At 38.8% G+C, this 18,000-nt stretch overlaps 1 protein-coding gene across 4 annotated transcripts in view; it reads right to left on the bottom strand.

Moving 5' to 3' along the window:
- Nucleotides 1-18,000, bottom strand: part of UBAP1 (ubiquitin associated protein 1) — an 84,391-nt gene that overhangs the window by 21,719 nt on the left and 44,672 nt on the right. For all 4 annotated transcript variants that reach the window (XM_004471892.5, XM_071216824.1, XM_058301997.2 and 1 more), the window contains exon 2: nt 2,896-2,936. In XM_004471892.5, the coding sequence (XP_004471949.1) occupies nt 2,896-2,929 (34 nt within the window). In that variant the 5' untranslated portion in view covers nt 2,930-2,936. The remainder of the gene's footprint in view (nt 1-2,895; nt 2,937-18,000) is intronic.

Here is an 18,000-nt window from a genome sequence, read left to right as displayed (position 1 = left end):
ACATAGAAAACCACTCCAATGTACACACCATACCCAAAATCATTACAATTAAAGATAAGACAAAAATTTTAAAAGCAGTGGGGGTGGGAGGAATGTATTACATACAAGAGAACAATAATTAGAATGATGGCTGACTTCTCTATGTTACACTAAAGCAATTACTGATCAACTTTTAAAATAATCTAAAATAAAATGCCTTTTTCCACCACTCGGGAGAAAAACGACTTCAGTCTCAGATGGAATTAAACCAAGGGCAAAATTAACCTCTCTAGAAGGTAGCTACCTGATCTATAAATGGGACAGCTTGGCCTTTAAAGGGGGAGTTTTATTAAGTCTTAGTACAGAGACCTATTTTTGCCTAAATTAGAAATCAAGGCATTTCTCCAGCTATTAAAAAAGTAGTTTATTTATTTTGTTATTGAAACATTTTTGAAATCCTTTAAAAGTCACTTCTAGAAAATAACTTTTTTCTTAAATGAAACGAGTAGAGAATGAATTCAAAATTAAAAGATTGGCATTTTAGTAAAAACAAAACTCTAAGAAATGCCTGATTTACACTAAGCCAAAGGTTTGCAGTTTATGTAAAATAAGGACAATATTTTTAATGGTCTTTGAGAAATAACCACATCTCTTATTCTGTTATTTAGGGATATGTGATTACTAGTGACAGTGGAAGAAGTTCAACTTCAGTTGTAAAGAATGAACTGAAGATAAATGAAATGCTAGTCATAAAAGACAGTATATACAGCACACCTAGCCAATCCTAAACATTTAAATAGGAAAAAAAGCACTTTAATATCTTGTCAATAGTTATTATCTCCCTGGCCACACCCCAGCTGCCCTATAAGAACTACCTGCACATACCCTAATCCCCCAAAGGACCAATCAGATAATAGCTAACTGAGGGGGAACCGATCCATTGGCTCATTGGCTAGGCTAAGTTAATCAGATAGTCATCTGACCTAGACACTTAAACTGTAGCAAGCTTCACCATCACTGAGGTGGGCCTTACTGGGTCCTGTGTACCCTGCTAATTAAGCCAAGAAAGCAAGTCTATATACAGAAGAATAAAAACAAAGGAAACCAACAGAAAAAAGCAATGAGGAAAGGCCATATAGCTTCTTGAGAGATGGCAGGAATAAGTAGCCTTAGTTCTGGCTTTCTAGTTTTAGCCCTCGAGGTCTGGCTGAACTAGATTTCCTAAATTCAGATGCCTGCAAGACTGCCTATTACATAGTCTCCAGGTATTCTCGGTAACTTCTATTCTTTAAACTATATAATTTCTAATGAAAGATTCTTCACTCTAAAAATCCACTAAGGCCACTGAAATATAACTAAGCTCAGCAAACAGAAAGAACACTGTTAAAGCAGAACAAGCCTAAGAGATAAAGATTACATTCCAATTTTTACTCAGGTAGAAAGTTTCATTTAAACAAAATTTTGGTTAGGAATGTACGGAAATGGAGGAGAGTTCTAAAAAATCACTTCCGTATCAAGTAACTTCAGATTTGTCATCTTCACTCTGGACTATTTAGCTAGAGCACATACCCTGAGTCCACCTTATTTTCACTCAGATCAAAACAGAGTTTCCAAAGATTTAAGGTAAAAGCTTATCTTCTGAGATAAAATTTTCAGTTTAATATGTTCATTTTTGCCGTTTTCTCTCCCTAGTCCTTTTTTCTGTCTTTGTCTCTATCCTCTTTTTCCCTGGCAAAGTGATACAGAGGCAACTGCAGATCTGCCTTTTTATTATCATTTCAATACTCGCAAGAACCCTGTAATAATCCTTAAACAAAAGGAGATAGCTCACCTGGAAGACCTGATGCCTGAGTTCTGGAATGCTAATTCCAGAGTTCAAATGACTTAACTACAAAAGGATTTAAAACAAAACAAAACATATGCACGTTATATATATAAGTATAAGCACAATAGCAATTCGAAATTCACAAGATGTATAAAACATATAAACAAATTAAAACCATAGTAATTGCTGCATCACCTACTATCAAGCAACTCTCTGAAGGGAGTGGGTATAGTTCAGCGGCTGAGTGCCTGCTCTGCATGTATGAGGCCCAGGTTCAATCCCTGGTACCTCCAAAAAAAAATACTAAAGAAAAGAAACTATCTGTCGCTTAGTGGAGCATTCTAACACATGCTGCCAGTCAGTCTAGCAAATCATTCCTAGGATGATGGGATTTTTTAAATGAACAATCAGCTTTAAAATCCTTTTAAAAGGATTTTAAAAATCTCAACTATAAGGTTATTGCTGAGATTTAATTATCTTCTACTGTACAAAATTTATTTTAACTTTAACATCTTAGATACCTCCATTCCACCAATCTGCAGATAATAAGGCTTATCACTGTATTCCATTTTGGAAGGTCCTATCTTAGGAAAAGATAGCAAAACTATTAGTTTCAATGCAAAATTTTTATTACCACTACCGATACATCTGTAATATATTGATCGGCCGAATATAGCTTATTTTAGTAAATGACTTCCTTATATGGGGGTAAAGAAACACTAAACCAAAATAAAAAATGCTTATAAAGTATTAAGTTTTAGAATTTTCACACACTGAAATGGAGAAGAGCTGTATGATCAGGGTAACAGGAAAAGGAGGGGTAAATGCCTCAAAATACTACTGAAGAACAACTAAAACAAGCCAGCCCCTTCTTTATCCCTAGCAGTTCCAAATACAATAACCAGAGGGACTCTAAAGTTTATCCATTTGAAGAAATACTTCAATATTAAGTTAGTTTTATCTGAAGTTCTCTGGAATGCATATGCACACTGTTGTACAACTTTGTTTTGCTCAAACTGCTCATTAAGAGAGGCAAAAAAGGGGCATTTAAACTACGCTAAGTAACATCAAAGTCTCAATAGTACACTTACCATGAAAATCTGCACCCAACTTCTTTGAAGCCATTTAGAACCTGAAAAACAAGGAAATATTTCTTAGGCACATAAAGTCATCAGTGAATATAAAAAAAAAAAACAATTATAAGAAAATTGAGACTACAAAAAAGAAACCATTAAGACCAAAGGTTCTGATCAATGGCCATGGTTCCAGATCTGACATAGTCCTCATACTTCTGTCCCAAAGCCAACAAAAAAGACAGAAAAGGAAGGAAACAAAGTTTTTAGAGAAAAATTAAGCTTTTCTGAAATCTGGCATATTCTGAAAGAAAAACAGAAGAACAGCATACCATTCGACTGATCAAACTATATACTATCAAAAGGAAAAAATTAAGTTATATCCTTCTAATGTAAACTACAAGTATTTCATTATCAGAGTAAAAAGAACATCCCATTTTCTTCTGTTAAGTACAGACAGTTACTGTTAAGACTGAAATTTCTAAAATGTGGATGAATAATATACAACTTTTTGTACCTTTCAAATTTTGTACTAAATTCCAATTTAAAAAACCAATAACCATAAAACCACACATCTAGCTTAACATTTATCTGTGCAATTTCAGGTGCTATATGAGTAGGCACAAAGTCCTTTCCTAAACAAACAAAACCATCTGAGTTCTGGAACCTTTGTTGATCTCCCTTGATATGGTGTTTATATCTTTAATTTACCTAAGACAAAGGTGGAGGGAAAATTAAGGCTAGCTACATGAATTTATGGTAAGGTATATGTTAGACTATATACAGTACATTGTTAGGGAATCATCCTGAAAACAAAATGCAAGTACACTTGCACCCATCTTGTGAAAATTACTCAAACTGGAATTAAAATTCCCACAATTGGGAAGCGGACTTGGCCCAGTAGTTAGGGCGTCCGTCTACCACATGGGAGGTCCACAGTTCAAACCCCGGGCCTTCCTGACCTGTGTGGAGCTGGCCCATGCGCAGTGCTGATGCGTGCAAGGAGTGCCCTGCCACGCAGGGGTGTCCCCCGCATAGGGGAGCCCCACGCGCAAGGAGTACGCACCCCGTAAGGAGAACCGCCCAGCGCGAAAGAAAGTGCAGCCTGCCCAGGAACGGCGCTGCCCACGCTTCCTGTGCAGCTGATGACAACAGAAGCAGACAAAGAAACAAGACGCAGCAAATGGACACAGAAAACAGACAACCGGGGGAGGGGGAATTAAATAAATAATCTTTAAAAAAAAAAACAAAAAACAAAACAAAATAAAATTCCCACAATTTTTAAAAAAGAAATTTATCAGCTGATCTTAAAATTTACATGGAAAGGCAAAGGAAATAGAATAGCCGAAACAATTTTGAAAAAGAAAAAACACGGTAGAAGTTACTACTTAAATTTTTGAGACTATTAAGCTATATAATTAAGACAATATGGCAATGGCATAAAATAGACAAATAGACCAATGAAACAGTATCCAGAAATAAACCCATTCACATATAGCCAACTGATTTTCAACAAGGGTGTAAAGGCAATTCAATGGAGAAAAGATAGTTTTAACAAATGGTGCCAGACATTGACATGTAAAAAATAACAAACCTGGATCCATATGTTGTACTATATATAAAAATTAACTCAGGAGGATGGGGAGATTATGACTAAGGGATACAGGGTTTCTTTTTGGGTTGACAAAAATGTTCTAAAAGTAATTGTGGCGATGGTTGCACAACTCTGTCAATTACTAAAAACCACTGAACTGACTGAACTGCACAGTTTAAAAGGGCGAATTATATCAATATAACTGCTATTTTAAAAAGTAACTCCAAAACTGTTAAACTATGCAAACTTAAGAATGATTACTTAGCTACAAAGGGAGGGAAAGGGGAGAGAGGAGTGACATTTTTTCACTAATAGCTTTACAATAATTTTATTTATAATAATGCCAAATAGGCTTTACAATAATTTTACTCTTTAGAAAAGGAGAAGTTTAATAATTCATTTTTACACTCTGCAGTACTCTCCTTGGTGGGGGGAAAATGCAGTCACAAAACAAAACAAATTACCATGAACAGCTCATGCCTGATTCTTACTTATCCAAGCTTACTTCAAAGAGGCAATTCCCTAGTTCAATTTATATCCCAACTGATCCTACTTTGGGCAGAAATTCATACCATAACAGTAGCAAGAACCATTTATTTGTCCCGATGTCCAATGACCCCAGAAGTGTAGATTCCCTATATTAAGATCAACTAGGCCAGCAAGTGTCACTAAGGGCAATTTATAAAGTGTCAACAGCAAAAGATTATCATGTAATTTCCATAACATTTACACCTCAGAGATACTGCAGATTCAGTTGCAGATAATCAAAGTAAAGTCAACATCACAATAAAGGCAGTCACATGAATATTTTGGTTTCCCAGGGCATATAAAAGTTATGTTGACATTATACTGTAGTCTATGAAGTGTACAAAAGCATTATGTCTATTAAAATATACATACCTTAATTTAAAAATGCTTTACTGCTAAAAATGCTCACTATTAGCTGAGCTTTCGGTGAGTTGTAATCTTTTTATTGGTCTTGCCTCAATGCTGACAACTGCTGACTGATCAAGGTGGTGGGTGCTGAAGGTCTGGGTAGCTGTGGCGATTTCTTAAAAGAAGACCATATCAAGTTTGCCACATTGATTGATTCTTCCTTTCACAAAGAGTATCTCTGCAGCATGCAATGCTATTTAATAGCATTTTATCCACAGCAAAACGTCTTTCAAAATTGGAGTCAGCCCTTTCAAACCCTGCTGAACCCTGACACAAGTGCTGAACCCCGTGACAGTTTGAATTTGATGAATTAAAAAAAATATTTTTTGCTTCTGAACTAATCCAGTCCTGTGGGTGTGAGATCCTTTGATTGTATTAGATTTGGTTAGGAGACCTTAACTGGATCACTTCTGATTGGACAAAGTCAGTGAAACATGACTCAGGTTGCGTCTCTGCCCTCTTACTGGAGCCTTATATAAACAGAGACAAAGAGAAAGAAGATACACAGAAAAAGGAGCTCTATCATTTTGACCTATGTTGAAAGAAAAGATTCAAGGATCAATAGCAGCCAACGCTGAGGCACAAAGCCCCCAAGAGGCTGGGCCCATGAAGCAGCTCAAGGATAAAGAGATTTAAAAAAAAAAAAAAAGGATGAAGAGATGAGCCATATGTTTGATCACCCACACATCTCACCTCCAGGAGATGGTGAGCCTTGAAGGGAAGGCAGGATGCCAGCATCACCAGTAGCTGACTTTGGTGAGAAAGCATCTCTGATGGTGTCTTGAACTGGAACTGTAAGCTTCACCCCTAATAAATTTCCCATTTACTGGCACTCTGTTTCAGCAGCCCTGTGGCAAACGAAGACAAACCCCTCAAAGTCGTCATGAGGGTTAGAATCAACTTCTTCCAAACTTCTGTGAATGCTGATATCGTAACCTCCTCCCATGAATCACAAATGTTTTGCTTTGTTTCTTAAAGATTTATTTTATTTCTTTCCCTCCCCTCCCCCTACTCCCCCCTCCCCACCCCTTGTCTGCTCTCATGTCCATTCACTGTGTGTTCTTCTTTGTCCGCTTGCATCCCTGGGGGCACCGGCAATCTGTGTTTCTTTTTGTTGAGTCATCTTGCTGCATCAGCTCTCCGTGTGCTCGGCGCCATTCCCGGACGGGTTGCGCTTTTTTCACGCGAGGCAGCTCTTCTTGCGGACATACTCCTTGTACGTGGGATTCCCCTACGTAAGGAACACCCCTGCATGGCATGGCACTCCTTGCACGCAGCAGCACTGCACATGGGCCAGCTTACCACATGGGCCAGGAGGCCCTGGGTTCAAACCCTGTACCTCCTATAATGGTAGGTGGACACTCTATCAGTTGAGCCATATCCACTTCCCACAAATGTTTTTAATAGCACCTAGAACGGTGAATTCTTTCCAGAAGGTTTTCAATTCAATTTGCCCAAATTCATGTATTTCTTAAATAATAAGACATGAAAGTTGAAATTATTACTTGATCCATGGCCTGAAAAATGGATATTGTGTTAGCGGGCATGAAAACAATATTCATCTAGTTATATATCTCCATACGAGCTCTTTAGTGATCAGGTGCATTGTCAATGAGCAGTAATGTTTTGAAAGGAATCTTTCTGAGCTATAGGTCTGAAGAGTGGGCTTAAAATATTCAATAAACCATATTGTAAACAGATATGCTGTCATCCAGACTTTGTTATTCTATTTACAGTAGCCAAAAGAGAGCAGTGGTAGCTATACTAACATTATACCAAACAGACTTTAAATGCGAAGAAGTCATGATAATACAGAAGGCCATTATAAATTAATAAAAGGAACAATCCACCAGGAAGAAATAATAGCCATAATATTTAGGCACCTAACCATAGTGCCCCAAAACACATAAGGCAACTCTGGAAAAACTGAAGGGAGAATAATAATTTAATAATAGTTGGAGACTTTAACACACCACTCACATCATTAGATAGAACTAGACAGAAGATCAACAAGGAAACAGAGAATGTGAACAATATGATAAACAAGTTAGACCTAACAAACATATACAGAACACTGCACCGCAACTCAGATGGTTATACATTCTTCTAAAGTGTTCATGGATCTTTGTCCATGAGAGACCAACTGTTAGTGACAATGAAAGTCTTGATCAAGATAAAAAGACTGAATTCAGAGAAAGCACCATGTCAGATCCTAAGGGAATGAAACGAAATCAGTAACAGTCAGGAAAGAGGTAAATTTGCAAATGTGTGGAGGGTGAACAACACACTCCTAAATAATCAGTGGGTCAAAGAAGAAATCATAAGTGAAATTAGTAAATATATTGCAACGAATGAAAATGAGAACAAAACTTACGGGATATAGTGATGGCAGTCGTGAGATGGAAATTTATAGCCCTAAATGCCTAAATTAAAAAAGAAGAAAGAGCGAAAGTCAAAGATCTAATGGAACAACTGGAGAAACTAGAAAAAGAACAGCAAACTTCTCCCAAAGCAAGCAGAGGGGAAAAAATAATTAATAATAAAGACTAAAGCAGAAATAAATGAAACAGAGAACAAAGAAACAATAGAGAAAATAAATAAAACCAAAAGCTGGTTCTTTGAGAAGAACAATAAAATTGACAAATCCCTAGCTAGACTAACAAAAAAAGAGAGAAGATGCAAGAAATAAAATCAGAAATGAGAGCGGGGACATTACCGCTGACCCCAAAGAAATAAAAAGGATCAGAAAAGGAAATTTTGAGAAACTATATGCCAACTAACTAATCTAGATTAAATGGACAAATTCCTAGAAACACACAAAAAACCTACACTGATGCCACAAGAAATACAAGAACTTAACAAATCAATCACATTTAAAGAGACTGAATCAGTCGTCAAAAGGCTCCCAACAGAGTGGGAGGAAGAGATGTGATGTGGGGGCATTTTCAGGGGTTGGAGTTGTCCTGGGTGGTGCTGCAGGGACAGTTACCAGACATTGTATGTCCTCCTATGGCCCACTGGGTGGACTGTGGGACACTGTGGGCTATGGTGTGGACCACTGACCATGAGGTGCAGAAGTACTCAGAGATGTATTCACCAAGTGCAGTGAATGTCTCATGATGATGGAGGAGGTTGTTATGGGGGGAGGAGTGGGATGAGGGGGATGGGAGGTAAGGGGACCTCATATTTTTTTAATGTAACATTAAAAAAATAAAGACAAAAAAAAAAAGGGTGGCAGACTTTGCCCAGTAGTTAGGGCGTCTGTCTACCACATGGGAAGTCCGTGGTTCAAACCCCAGGCCTCCCTGACCCGTGTGGAGCTGGTCCATGCGCAGTGCTGATGTGCACGGGGGGGGGGTGCCATGCCACGCAGGGGTGCCCCCGTGTGGGGGAGCCCCATGCGCAAGGAGTGCGCCCTGTAGGGAGAGCTACCCAGCGCGAAAGAGAGTGCAGCCTGCCCAGGAATGACACCGCACACTTGGAACGCCAACACAACAGGATGACGCAGCAAGGGGAAACACGGATTCCCGTGCCGCTGACAACAGAAGCAGACGAAGAGGACCCAGCAAATAGACACAGAGAACAAACAACCGGGGTGGGGGGGGGGGGAGGGGAGAGAAATAAATAAATAAATCTTTAAAAAAAAAAAAAAAAAAAAGGCTCCCAACAAAGAAAAGTCCAGGACCAGATGGCTTTAAAGGTGAATTCTACCAAGCTTTTTGAGAAGAATTAATAGCAATCCTGCTTAAACTCTTCCAAAAAATTGAAGAGGAGGAAAAATTACCCAACACATTTTATGAAGCCAACATTACCCTAAAACTAAGGCCAGATAAAGACACTGCAACAAAAGAAAATTACAGACAAATCTCTAATGAACACAGATGCAAAAATTCTAAACAAAGTATCTGCAAACTGAATCCAACAGCATATCAAAAGACTTACACTTAAAGACCCAATAGGATTTATTCCTGGTATACAAGGATAGTTCAACATAAGAAAGTCATTCAATGTAACAAACTGAAGGAAAAAAACTACATGATCATCTCAATGAATGCAGAAAAAGCATTCGACAAATTACAGTATCCTTTCTTGACAAAAACACTTCAAAAAGACAGGAATAGAAGGAAAATTCCTCAATTTGATAAAAAGCATATATGAAAAAAATACAGCCATTATCATACTCAATGGGTAAAGGCTGAAAGTTTTCCCTCTAAGATTGGGACAAGGATGCCCACTGTAACCACTGTTATTCAACATTTTATGAGAAATTCTAGCTAGAGCAATTAGACGAGAAAAAATAATAATAAAAGGCATCCAAACAGAAAATGAGGAAGCAAAACTCTCACTATTTGCAGATGATATGATCTTATATTTTAAAAATTCTGAAATGTCTACAACAATGCTACTTAAGCTAATAAACAAGTTAGGCAAAAAGACTCCAATATTTAAGAATCAATTCAACCAAAGAAGTATAGGACCCATATGCAGAAAACTACAAAACGATGCTAAAGAAATCAATGAAGAGCTAAACAAATGGAAAGACATTCCATGTGATGGGATGGAAGATTAAATATCATGAAGATGTCAATCCTACCCAAACTGATTTATAGATTCAATGCAATACCAATCAACATTTCAAAAGTCTATTTTACAGAAATAGAAAAGGCAATTACCAAATTCATTTGGAAGGGAAAGTGTACCTGAATAGCCAAAAGCATTCTAAAAAGAAAAGGGACAAGGGAATCAATTTCACTGCCATATTACAAAGCTACAGAAGTAAAAACAGCATGGGTGGGAAGCAGACGTGGCTCAACTGAGAGAGCGTCTGCCTACCATATAAGTCCAGGGTTCAGTACCCAGGGCTTCTTGGCCTGTGTGGTGAGCTGGCCCACATGCAGTGCTGCTGTGCACAAGGAGTGCCGTGCCATGCAGGGGTGCCCCCATGCAAGGAGTGCGCCCGACAAGGACAGATGCATGAAAAACGCAGCTCGCCCAGGAGTGGCACCGCAAACACAGAGAGCTGAAGCAGCAAAATGACACAACAAAAAGAGACACAGATTCCTGCGCCATCTGACAAGAATGCAAGTGGACACAGAAGAACAAACAGCAAATGGACACAGAGAGCAGACAATGGGGGCGGGGGGAATAAATAAAATAAGTCTTTAGGAAAAAACAAAACAAAACAGCATGGGGGAGCAGATGTGGCTCAAGTGGTTGAGTGCCTGCCTGCTTCGCTTATTGGAGGTCCTGGGTTCGGTCCCCGGTACCTCCTAAAAAATAAAAACAATAAGCAAACAAACAAACAAATTCAAGGAAGCTGCTGTGGCTCAGTGGTTAAGCACCAGCTTCCCACATATGAGGTTCCTAGCCCCAGCCCCAGTATCTAAAACAACAACAACAACAACAACAAAAAAAAACCAGCATGGTATTAGCATAAGGATAGACACATTGATGAATAGAACAGAACAGAACAAAACAGAACAGATAGAATAGTCCAGAAATAAATCCTCACCTCTATGGGCCAACGGGTTTTCAACAAACCTACCAAAGCCATGTTAACGGGACAAAACAGTCTCTTGAAACTGGATATCCATAGCCAAAAGAATGAAAGCAGAACCCTCCCTCACTCCCTATATAAAAATCAACTCAAGATAGCAAAATCAGACAAAAAAAATTATGCTAAGTGAAAGAAACCAGACACAAAGTACTACCTATTGTATAGCTCTATTTATATAATGTATTAGTCAGCCAAAAGGGGTGCTGATGCAAAGTACCAGAAATCTGTTGGCTTTTATAAAAGGTATTCACTTGAGGCAAAAAGTTTACAGTTATAAGCCCCTGAAGAGTCCAAATCAAGGGTGATTTCTCACCCAAAGTCAGTTGTCACTGTTGAAGCAAGATGGCAAGTGATGTCTGCCTGGTCTCTTCTTCCTTCTTCCTCTTAAGGCTCCATGGACCCAACTTCCTTTTTTTTTTTTTTTTTGCATTCTTTTTTTTTTCTTTTCAATGTTACATTAAAAAAATATGAGGTCTCCATATACCACCCACACCACCCCTCCCATATCAACAACTTCTTCCATCATCACGGCATATACCCTGCACCTGACAAATACATTCTGGAGCACCACTGCACCACATGGATAGTAGTTCACATTGTACTCCACACTCTTCCCCAGTCCACCAGTGGGCCACGGCAGGACACACAACATCCATCGTCCATCCCTGCAACACCACCCAGGACAACTCCAAATCCTGAAAATGTCCCCACACCATATCTCTTCTTCCGTCTCCCTACCATCAGCAGCCTCCGTGGCCACCCTCTTCACATTACTACTACAACTTCTTCCCTTACTAATCACAACAGTTCCCCAGCAGAACACCAGAAAGTCCACTCTAATCCATACTCTATTCCTTCATCCTGTGGACCCCAGGATGATTATGTCCAGTCCCCCTCTACATCAAGAGGGGGCTTATATTCCAAATGGATGATGGATGCAATTCTACTGCTGGCAGCTGTAGGCACTCTTGGCTCCCTGGTATGGTGGTTCACCCTCTTCACCTCCCATCAGCTGGGCAGGGCAAGTCCAACAAACCAGAGGGCAGGAGCCGCATGTCTGCTGAGGCCCAGGGCCTGGCCATCACATGGACAGTCCAGAGATTCAGGTCTCCTGAGTATACACCAACCCAAACGCCAACCACAGGTCTGGTAAAAGTTCTAACAGAAGAGGCATGTGTAGAAAGGTCATATCTGAGTCCAACTCCATCACACTCAGGAATACAAGCTCCAAAGTAGGGCCAAGTAACCCCCTCAACTCCAGAGCCATCTGTCATGACCACAGAACCTGTAGGTCTCTGTAGCCCTCAGGAGAACCAGCACATGGGTTTCCATCTATCTTGGCTGTCTCTCATACCCTGCTGAGGCATGCATAAGCATCACCCCTCTAATGACCTCCTGACTCTTTTTTGGAGACTCATAGCCATATAAACTCACTTGTCCTTTCCATTTCCCCCTTATATCCAAAGTCAAAACTCAGTTTTTAACACCTGATAGTACATGTAGGCTGAGATATTCTGCTGGTCTGAGTTGACCCCTTTATTCAAGGTCTTTTTCTAGTTACATCATCAGCTGATGCTTGGTAGTAATCCCTCAGTGCCAGGGAGGCTCATCCCCGGGAGTCATGTCCCATGCTGGGGGGAAGGCAATGCATCTCTACATGCTGAGTTTGGCTCAGAGAATGGCCACATCTAAGCAACATGGAGGCTCTTAGGAGGTAACTCTTAGGCACCCCACAGCTCTAGACCTAGTTCATATTTCAGGCACACAGGTTCATAATCAGAGCCATCAGTACCAAGGGCTCATCATTGGACCATCCACCTTTGTTGGTCTTTGCATTGCACTTGGGAGACTGCTGGGGCCCAGCTTCTTCTGATCTCAGCTGTAGGCTAGCACAGGCCTCTGCTGCTCTCTTCTCTTCAGCTGCAAAGTATCAGGTGAATGGCTCATCTCTATTCCTGGGGCTGGCAGGATCAAAGTTCTTTCCTCTTCTGTGTCTATGGACCTCCCTTCCTCCATCTTCTTTTGTGTTCTCCTTGAGTGAGTGTCCGCCCTAATGACGTGGTCAAATCAAATCCCTAATCTTAACATAATCAAGTAAATGTAAATCCTTTGAATTTAATATTACCAAAGGGTATCATGCCCACAGGAACAGACTAGTTTACAAACATAACCAATACATTTTTTGGAACTCATAGATAATATCAACCTGCCACATATAACATGTAAATATAAATCAATTTATAAAGATGAAGTAAGGGGTGTGGAGTTCTTCTTTTCCAGAGTAATGAAATTGTTCTAAAATTTTTTGTGGTGATGAATGCACAACACTGTGATTATACTAAAGGCCATTAATTCTATACTTTGAATAGATTGTATGGTATAAGAATATATCTCAATAAAATTGCTTAATAAACAAGTAAGTAATTGTGCAAGAAAAGCCAGAAATAGGAGCTATGTACTATAGGGGAAGTACAGACAGATTGAGAAGTGAAGAATTTTCTTGTTTGTTTTTCATTTATTATTACTATTACTGAAATACTGAAAATGCTCTAATCATGATTGAAGTGATAAATGCACAACTCTGAGATTATAACAAATACCATTTTTGCACACTTTGGATGAACTGTATGCTTTATTAATATGTATCTATAAAACTGATTTGTTAAAAAAAAGCAGAACCTAAGCACCCAGCAATGAGATCTGTGAATATGCTCACAGACAGGTGCAGTAAATAGGTGTTTTTCATTTCTATATTGCTAATATCTACTGATATTGTGGACTATCAACTGTTTGTGAAGAAGCAGCTGTTTTTGAAAGGCAAATGGCTTGAAAGAAGCCTGTGTTTTAATAAATAATTTTCTGAACAACCCCACATCACTCCAAACAAACTGACATCAGGAACCTTTCAAGAAAGTTCCACCTAAATCTAAATGAATTCCTGACTTTCAAAAGAAGTTTCAACAAAAAATACAACTCACAGAGCAGAAGAACAGTTTGCAAATCATGTATCTGATAAAGGACTTGTATCTAGAATATACACATTAATTCTGTAATTCAGTAATAAAAAGACAACTAACCCAATTACAAAATGGGCAAAGGATATGAATAATCACTTCTCCAAAGAAGATACACAAATGGCCAAAAAGCACATGAGAATATACCCAACATCAGTCATTAGGGAAATGCATATCAAAACCATGAGAGATTTGGAATTAGACAGAGATGCATATACTACGCTATGAATATACTAAATGCCACTGAATTGTTCACTTTAAAATGGTTAATTTTATGTTATTGAGGGGGAACACAACTCAATTGGAGGGGGCAGGAAACAAACTCTTATGTGTGAAATTATTTCAAAATAAAAAGTTTAAGGAGGAAAAAAAAGTGAAAATGAGCCACCCCTATGAGGGCTATGTGGCAATTTAAAGCTTCTGTGGACCCCAGAAAATCCTGTTCTTAAAGCTAATCCATTTCTGTGTCTGTAAACCTACTATAGGTGGGACCTTTTGATTAAACTGCTTATGTTAAGGGCCTTTGATTGAATCGTGGGACTCCGGGCAGGTCTTAATCATTCTCTTCCTGGAGTTAGTGGGAGAGAGAAAAGCCACAGATAGAGTTGCCTGAAGCAGAAAGCAATGAGGCCAGGAAAATAGGGGAGAGATGAGTGGAGCCCACCATGTACCTGATCATCCACAGCTGCAGCTCAGTGGAAAAAGGATCTACTGATGTTGCCTTAATTGGGACACTTTCAAGGCCTCAGAACTATAAGCTTTTAACCTAATAAATTTCCATTGTAAAAGCAATATACCTATTTCTTGTATATTGCTCCCAGCAGCCTTTAGCAAATTAAAACAGTCTATAGGGAAACGGACTTTGGCCCAGTGGTTAGGGCGTCCGTCTACCATATGGGAGGTCCGCGGTTCAAACCCCGGGCCTCCTTGACCCGTGTGGAGCTGGCCATGCGCAGCGCTGATGCGCGCAAGGAGTGCCTTGCCACGCAAGGGTGTCCCCCGCGTGGGGGAGCCCCACGCACAAGGAGTGCGCCCGTGAGGAGAGGCGCCCAGCGTGAAAAGAAAGAGCAGCCTGCCCAGTAATGGCGCCGCCCACACTTCCCGTGCCGCTGACGACAACAGAAGCGGACAAAGAAACAAGACGCAGCAAATAGACACCAAGAACAGACAACCAGGGGAGGGGGGGAAATTAAATAAATAAATAAATCTTTAAAAAAAAAAAAATGTTAAACACAGAATGACCACACTACCCAGAAATTCAACTTCTGGGGCTATACACAAGAGAAGTGAAAACATATGTCCACATAACATCTTGTATATGAATGTTCACAGAAGCATTATTCATGATAGCCAAAAAGTGCAAACAACCCAAGTGCCCATCAACCAATGAACGGATAAACAAAATATGGTATATACATAAAATGAACTATCACTCACCCATAAGTCCTGATACATGCTACTACACAAAGCATTGAAGACATCGTGTTGAGTGAAATAAGCCAGGCACAAAAGAACAAATATTGTATGCCATCATTTATATGAAATACCTAGAATAAGCAAACTCATAAGAGACAGAAAGTAGACTGCAAGTTTGGGAGGGAGGGGAGTTATTGCTTAATGGTGTACAGTTTCTGTTTAGGATGACTGAAAAGTTTTGGTATTAGATGGTGGTAATGATAGTACAACATTGTGAACACCACCGAATTGTATGCTTCAAAGTGTTTATGTTTTATATGTGACCACAATTTTTTAAAAAGACAATACTTTTTCACACACACACACACACACACACACACAAAGAATCAGCAGTGAAGGTCAACAAGGGAGAATACCAGGGAGACAAGTGTCAAAAAGCTCTAAGCTTGAAAATCAGAAAGGCAATGTGCAACTAGAGAGAAGACCAACTATGGCAGGGAGTGGGCCTTAAAGCATGCATATTATCTGCAACAAAGCAAAAACTTTCTATTAAACAAAGCATAGTAAATGAAAGTTAAAATACAATACCCCTTATTACTAAATAGGGTAAGATTTTGCAAAATTCTACATCAACAGAGCTGATAAAAATGTAAATTTCTGAGGTTTCTTTAAATACTGAAAGAGTTCATTCTGTGAATGCAACCCGTATTATATCTTCATAAACTTTAAGAATCTGAGAAATCCATATATGGACCCTCACAGTAAAGATTTTTCTAATGTCTTCTATACAGCAAAACTTTAGTCTCTAAGGAACAAAGTCATTTTAGTCTTTTTTCAATATAATTAACTTAGGGACAATATTTTTATCCTAGAACATCTGAGCAAAATCAAGTAATGTTTCCTTACAAACTTCTATATTTTATTTTTTATAATCATTTATTTTATAGTAACTTCCTAAAATCTGTATGTTCAAATCTGGAAAAATGATTAAATTATGGAAAATTAGAAGGAACATTGTTAATAGAACTGAATGTTTATCACAAGCATATAATAAATGGGAAATAATATCTTTAAAAATTTTTTAAGTTGACAATTATTTTAACTAGGTAAAACTCATGCTCGAGACTGAAAGAAATATATCTACCCCCAGTTTAAAATTATAAATGGAAAAAAGAAAAGGTGAGGAAGGTAAGGGAAGGAAGGTGGAGAAGAAAAACAAGTATCTTGACAAGGTCCAGGATCTTTCATAAGGTAAAGAGAAAATCCAAGGGAATTACCTTAATGTTCTCATTTTCTTTTTCTTCCTTTTCTCATATCATTAAATTACTATGAAATTACACTCAACAAACAGCTTTCAATCACACAATCTGTCATCTCAGAAAGCTTTAACAGTCATACTTCCAATACAATAATAGCTATAATTAGGAATTTCCCAAGATACAAATTAGTCCAGGAAATCCTCCAAATTACAGAACAAGATGACTTTGGGAATCATCAAATTTCAGGCCTAAGAAAGTTAACACCCAAACAACTGGCACTCATACCTACATATATAGGACAAAAATCACATGTGCAACTCTACTAATACATCAATATGAGGCAATACTATAGTCATGAAAAGGAAAAAAAAAAAAGAGTTCTTTCCTCTCTCTGAGGTCTCAGGTATTTTGGGACCTTGGTTATTTTTTCTTTTCCCTTTTTCTTTTTTTTAACTTTCTATCGTGGTAACATATATACAATTCAAAATTTCCCACTTTAACTAGTTTCAAGTGTACAATTCTGTGGTATCAATTACATTCACAATGTTGTGTTACCATCATTACTGTCATCAAAATTTTTTCATGACCACAAACAAAAACTCAGTACCAATTAAGCAATAACTGCCAATACCCACTCACCATCCCCCTTCTGTACTGTTAACCTGTAATCTACTTTCTGTCTCTATAAATTTGCTTACTTGTTGTAATTAAGTAAAACCATGCAATACACACCTAAAGCGAAATATGAACTATATGGGAAGCAGATGTGGCTCAAGCAGTTGGGCACCCACCTACCACATAGTGGGGGGACGGGGGGAGGCAGAGGTCCTAGGTTTGGTTCCCCATGCCTCCTAAAGACGAGCAGGACAGCAAGCTGACACAATAGGCTGGTAAGGCAGGCTGACACAGCAAGATGACCCAATGAGGAAACAAAATGAGAGACACAACAAACAGGGAGCAGAGGTAACTCAAGGGATTGGGTGCTTCCCTCCCACATGCGAGGTCCCAGGTTTGGTTCCTGATGACTCCTAAAAAAGAAGATGAGCAGACAGCCAGTGCAAACAATGGCAGGGGGTGAGGGTATGTAGAAATGAATTTTTAAAAACAAAATAAACCTAAAAATATGGGCTGATCATTTAAAAGAACATGAACAGTAATATTTTATCATTCTTGCATCAGCTCTAACAAATATACCAAATCAATGTTAAGTGTCAACAATGGGGGGGTGGTATACTAGAATGTTGTATTTTTCATACTTAGAAAAATGTGGAAGTGGATTTGGCTCAATGGATAGAGCGTCCACCTACCACATGGGAAGTCCAGGGTTCAAACCCAGGGCCTCCTGAC

Source organism: Dasypus novemcinctus, chromosome 8 (assembly GCF_030445035.2).
Source record: "Dasypus novemcinctus isolate mDasNov1 chromosome 8, mDasNov1.1.hap2, whole genome shotgun sequence".
NCBI lineage: Eukaryota > Metazoa > Chordata > Mammalia > Cingulata > Dasypodidae > Dasypus > Dasypus novemcinctus.
The sequence above is the reverse complement of the archived record's forward strand: the minus strand, read 5'-3'. Positions and strand labels throughout refer to the sequence as shown.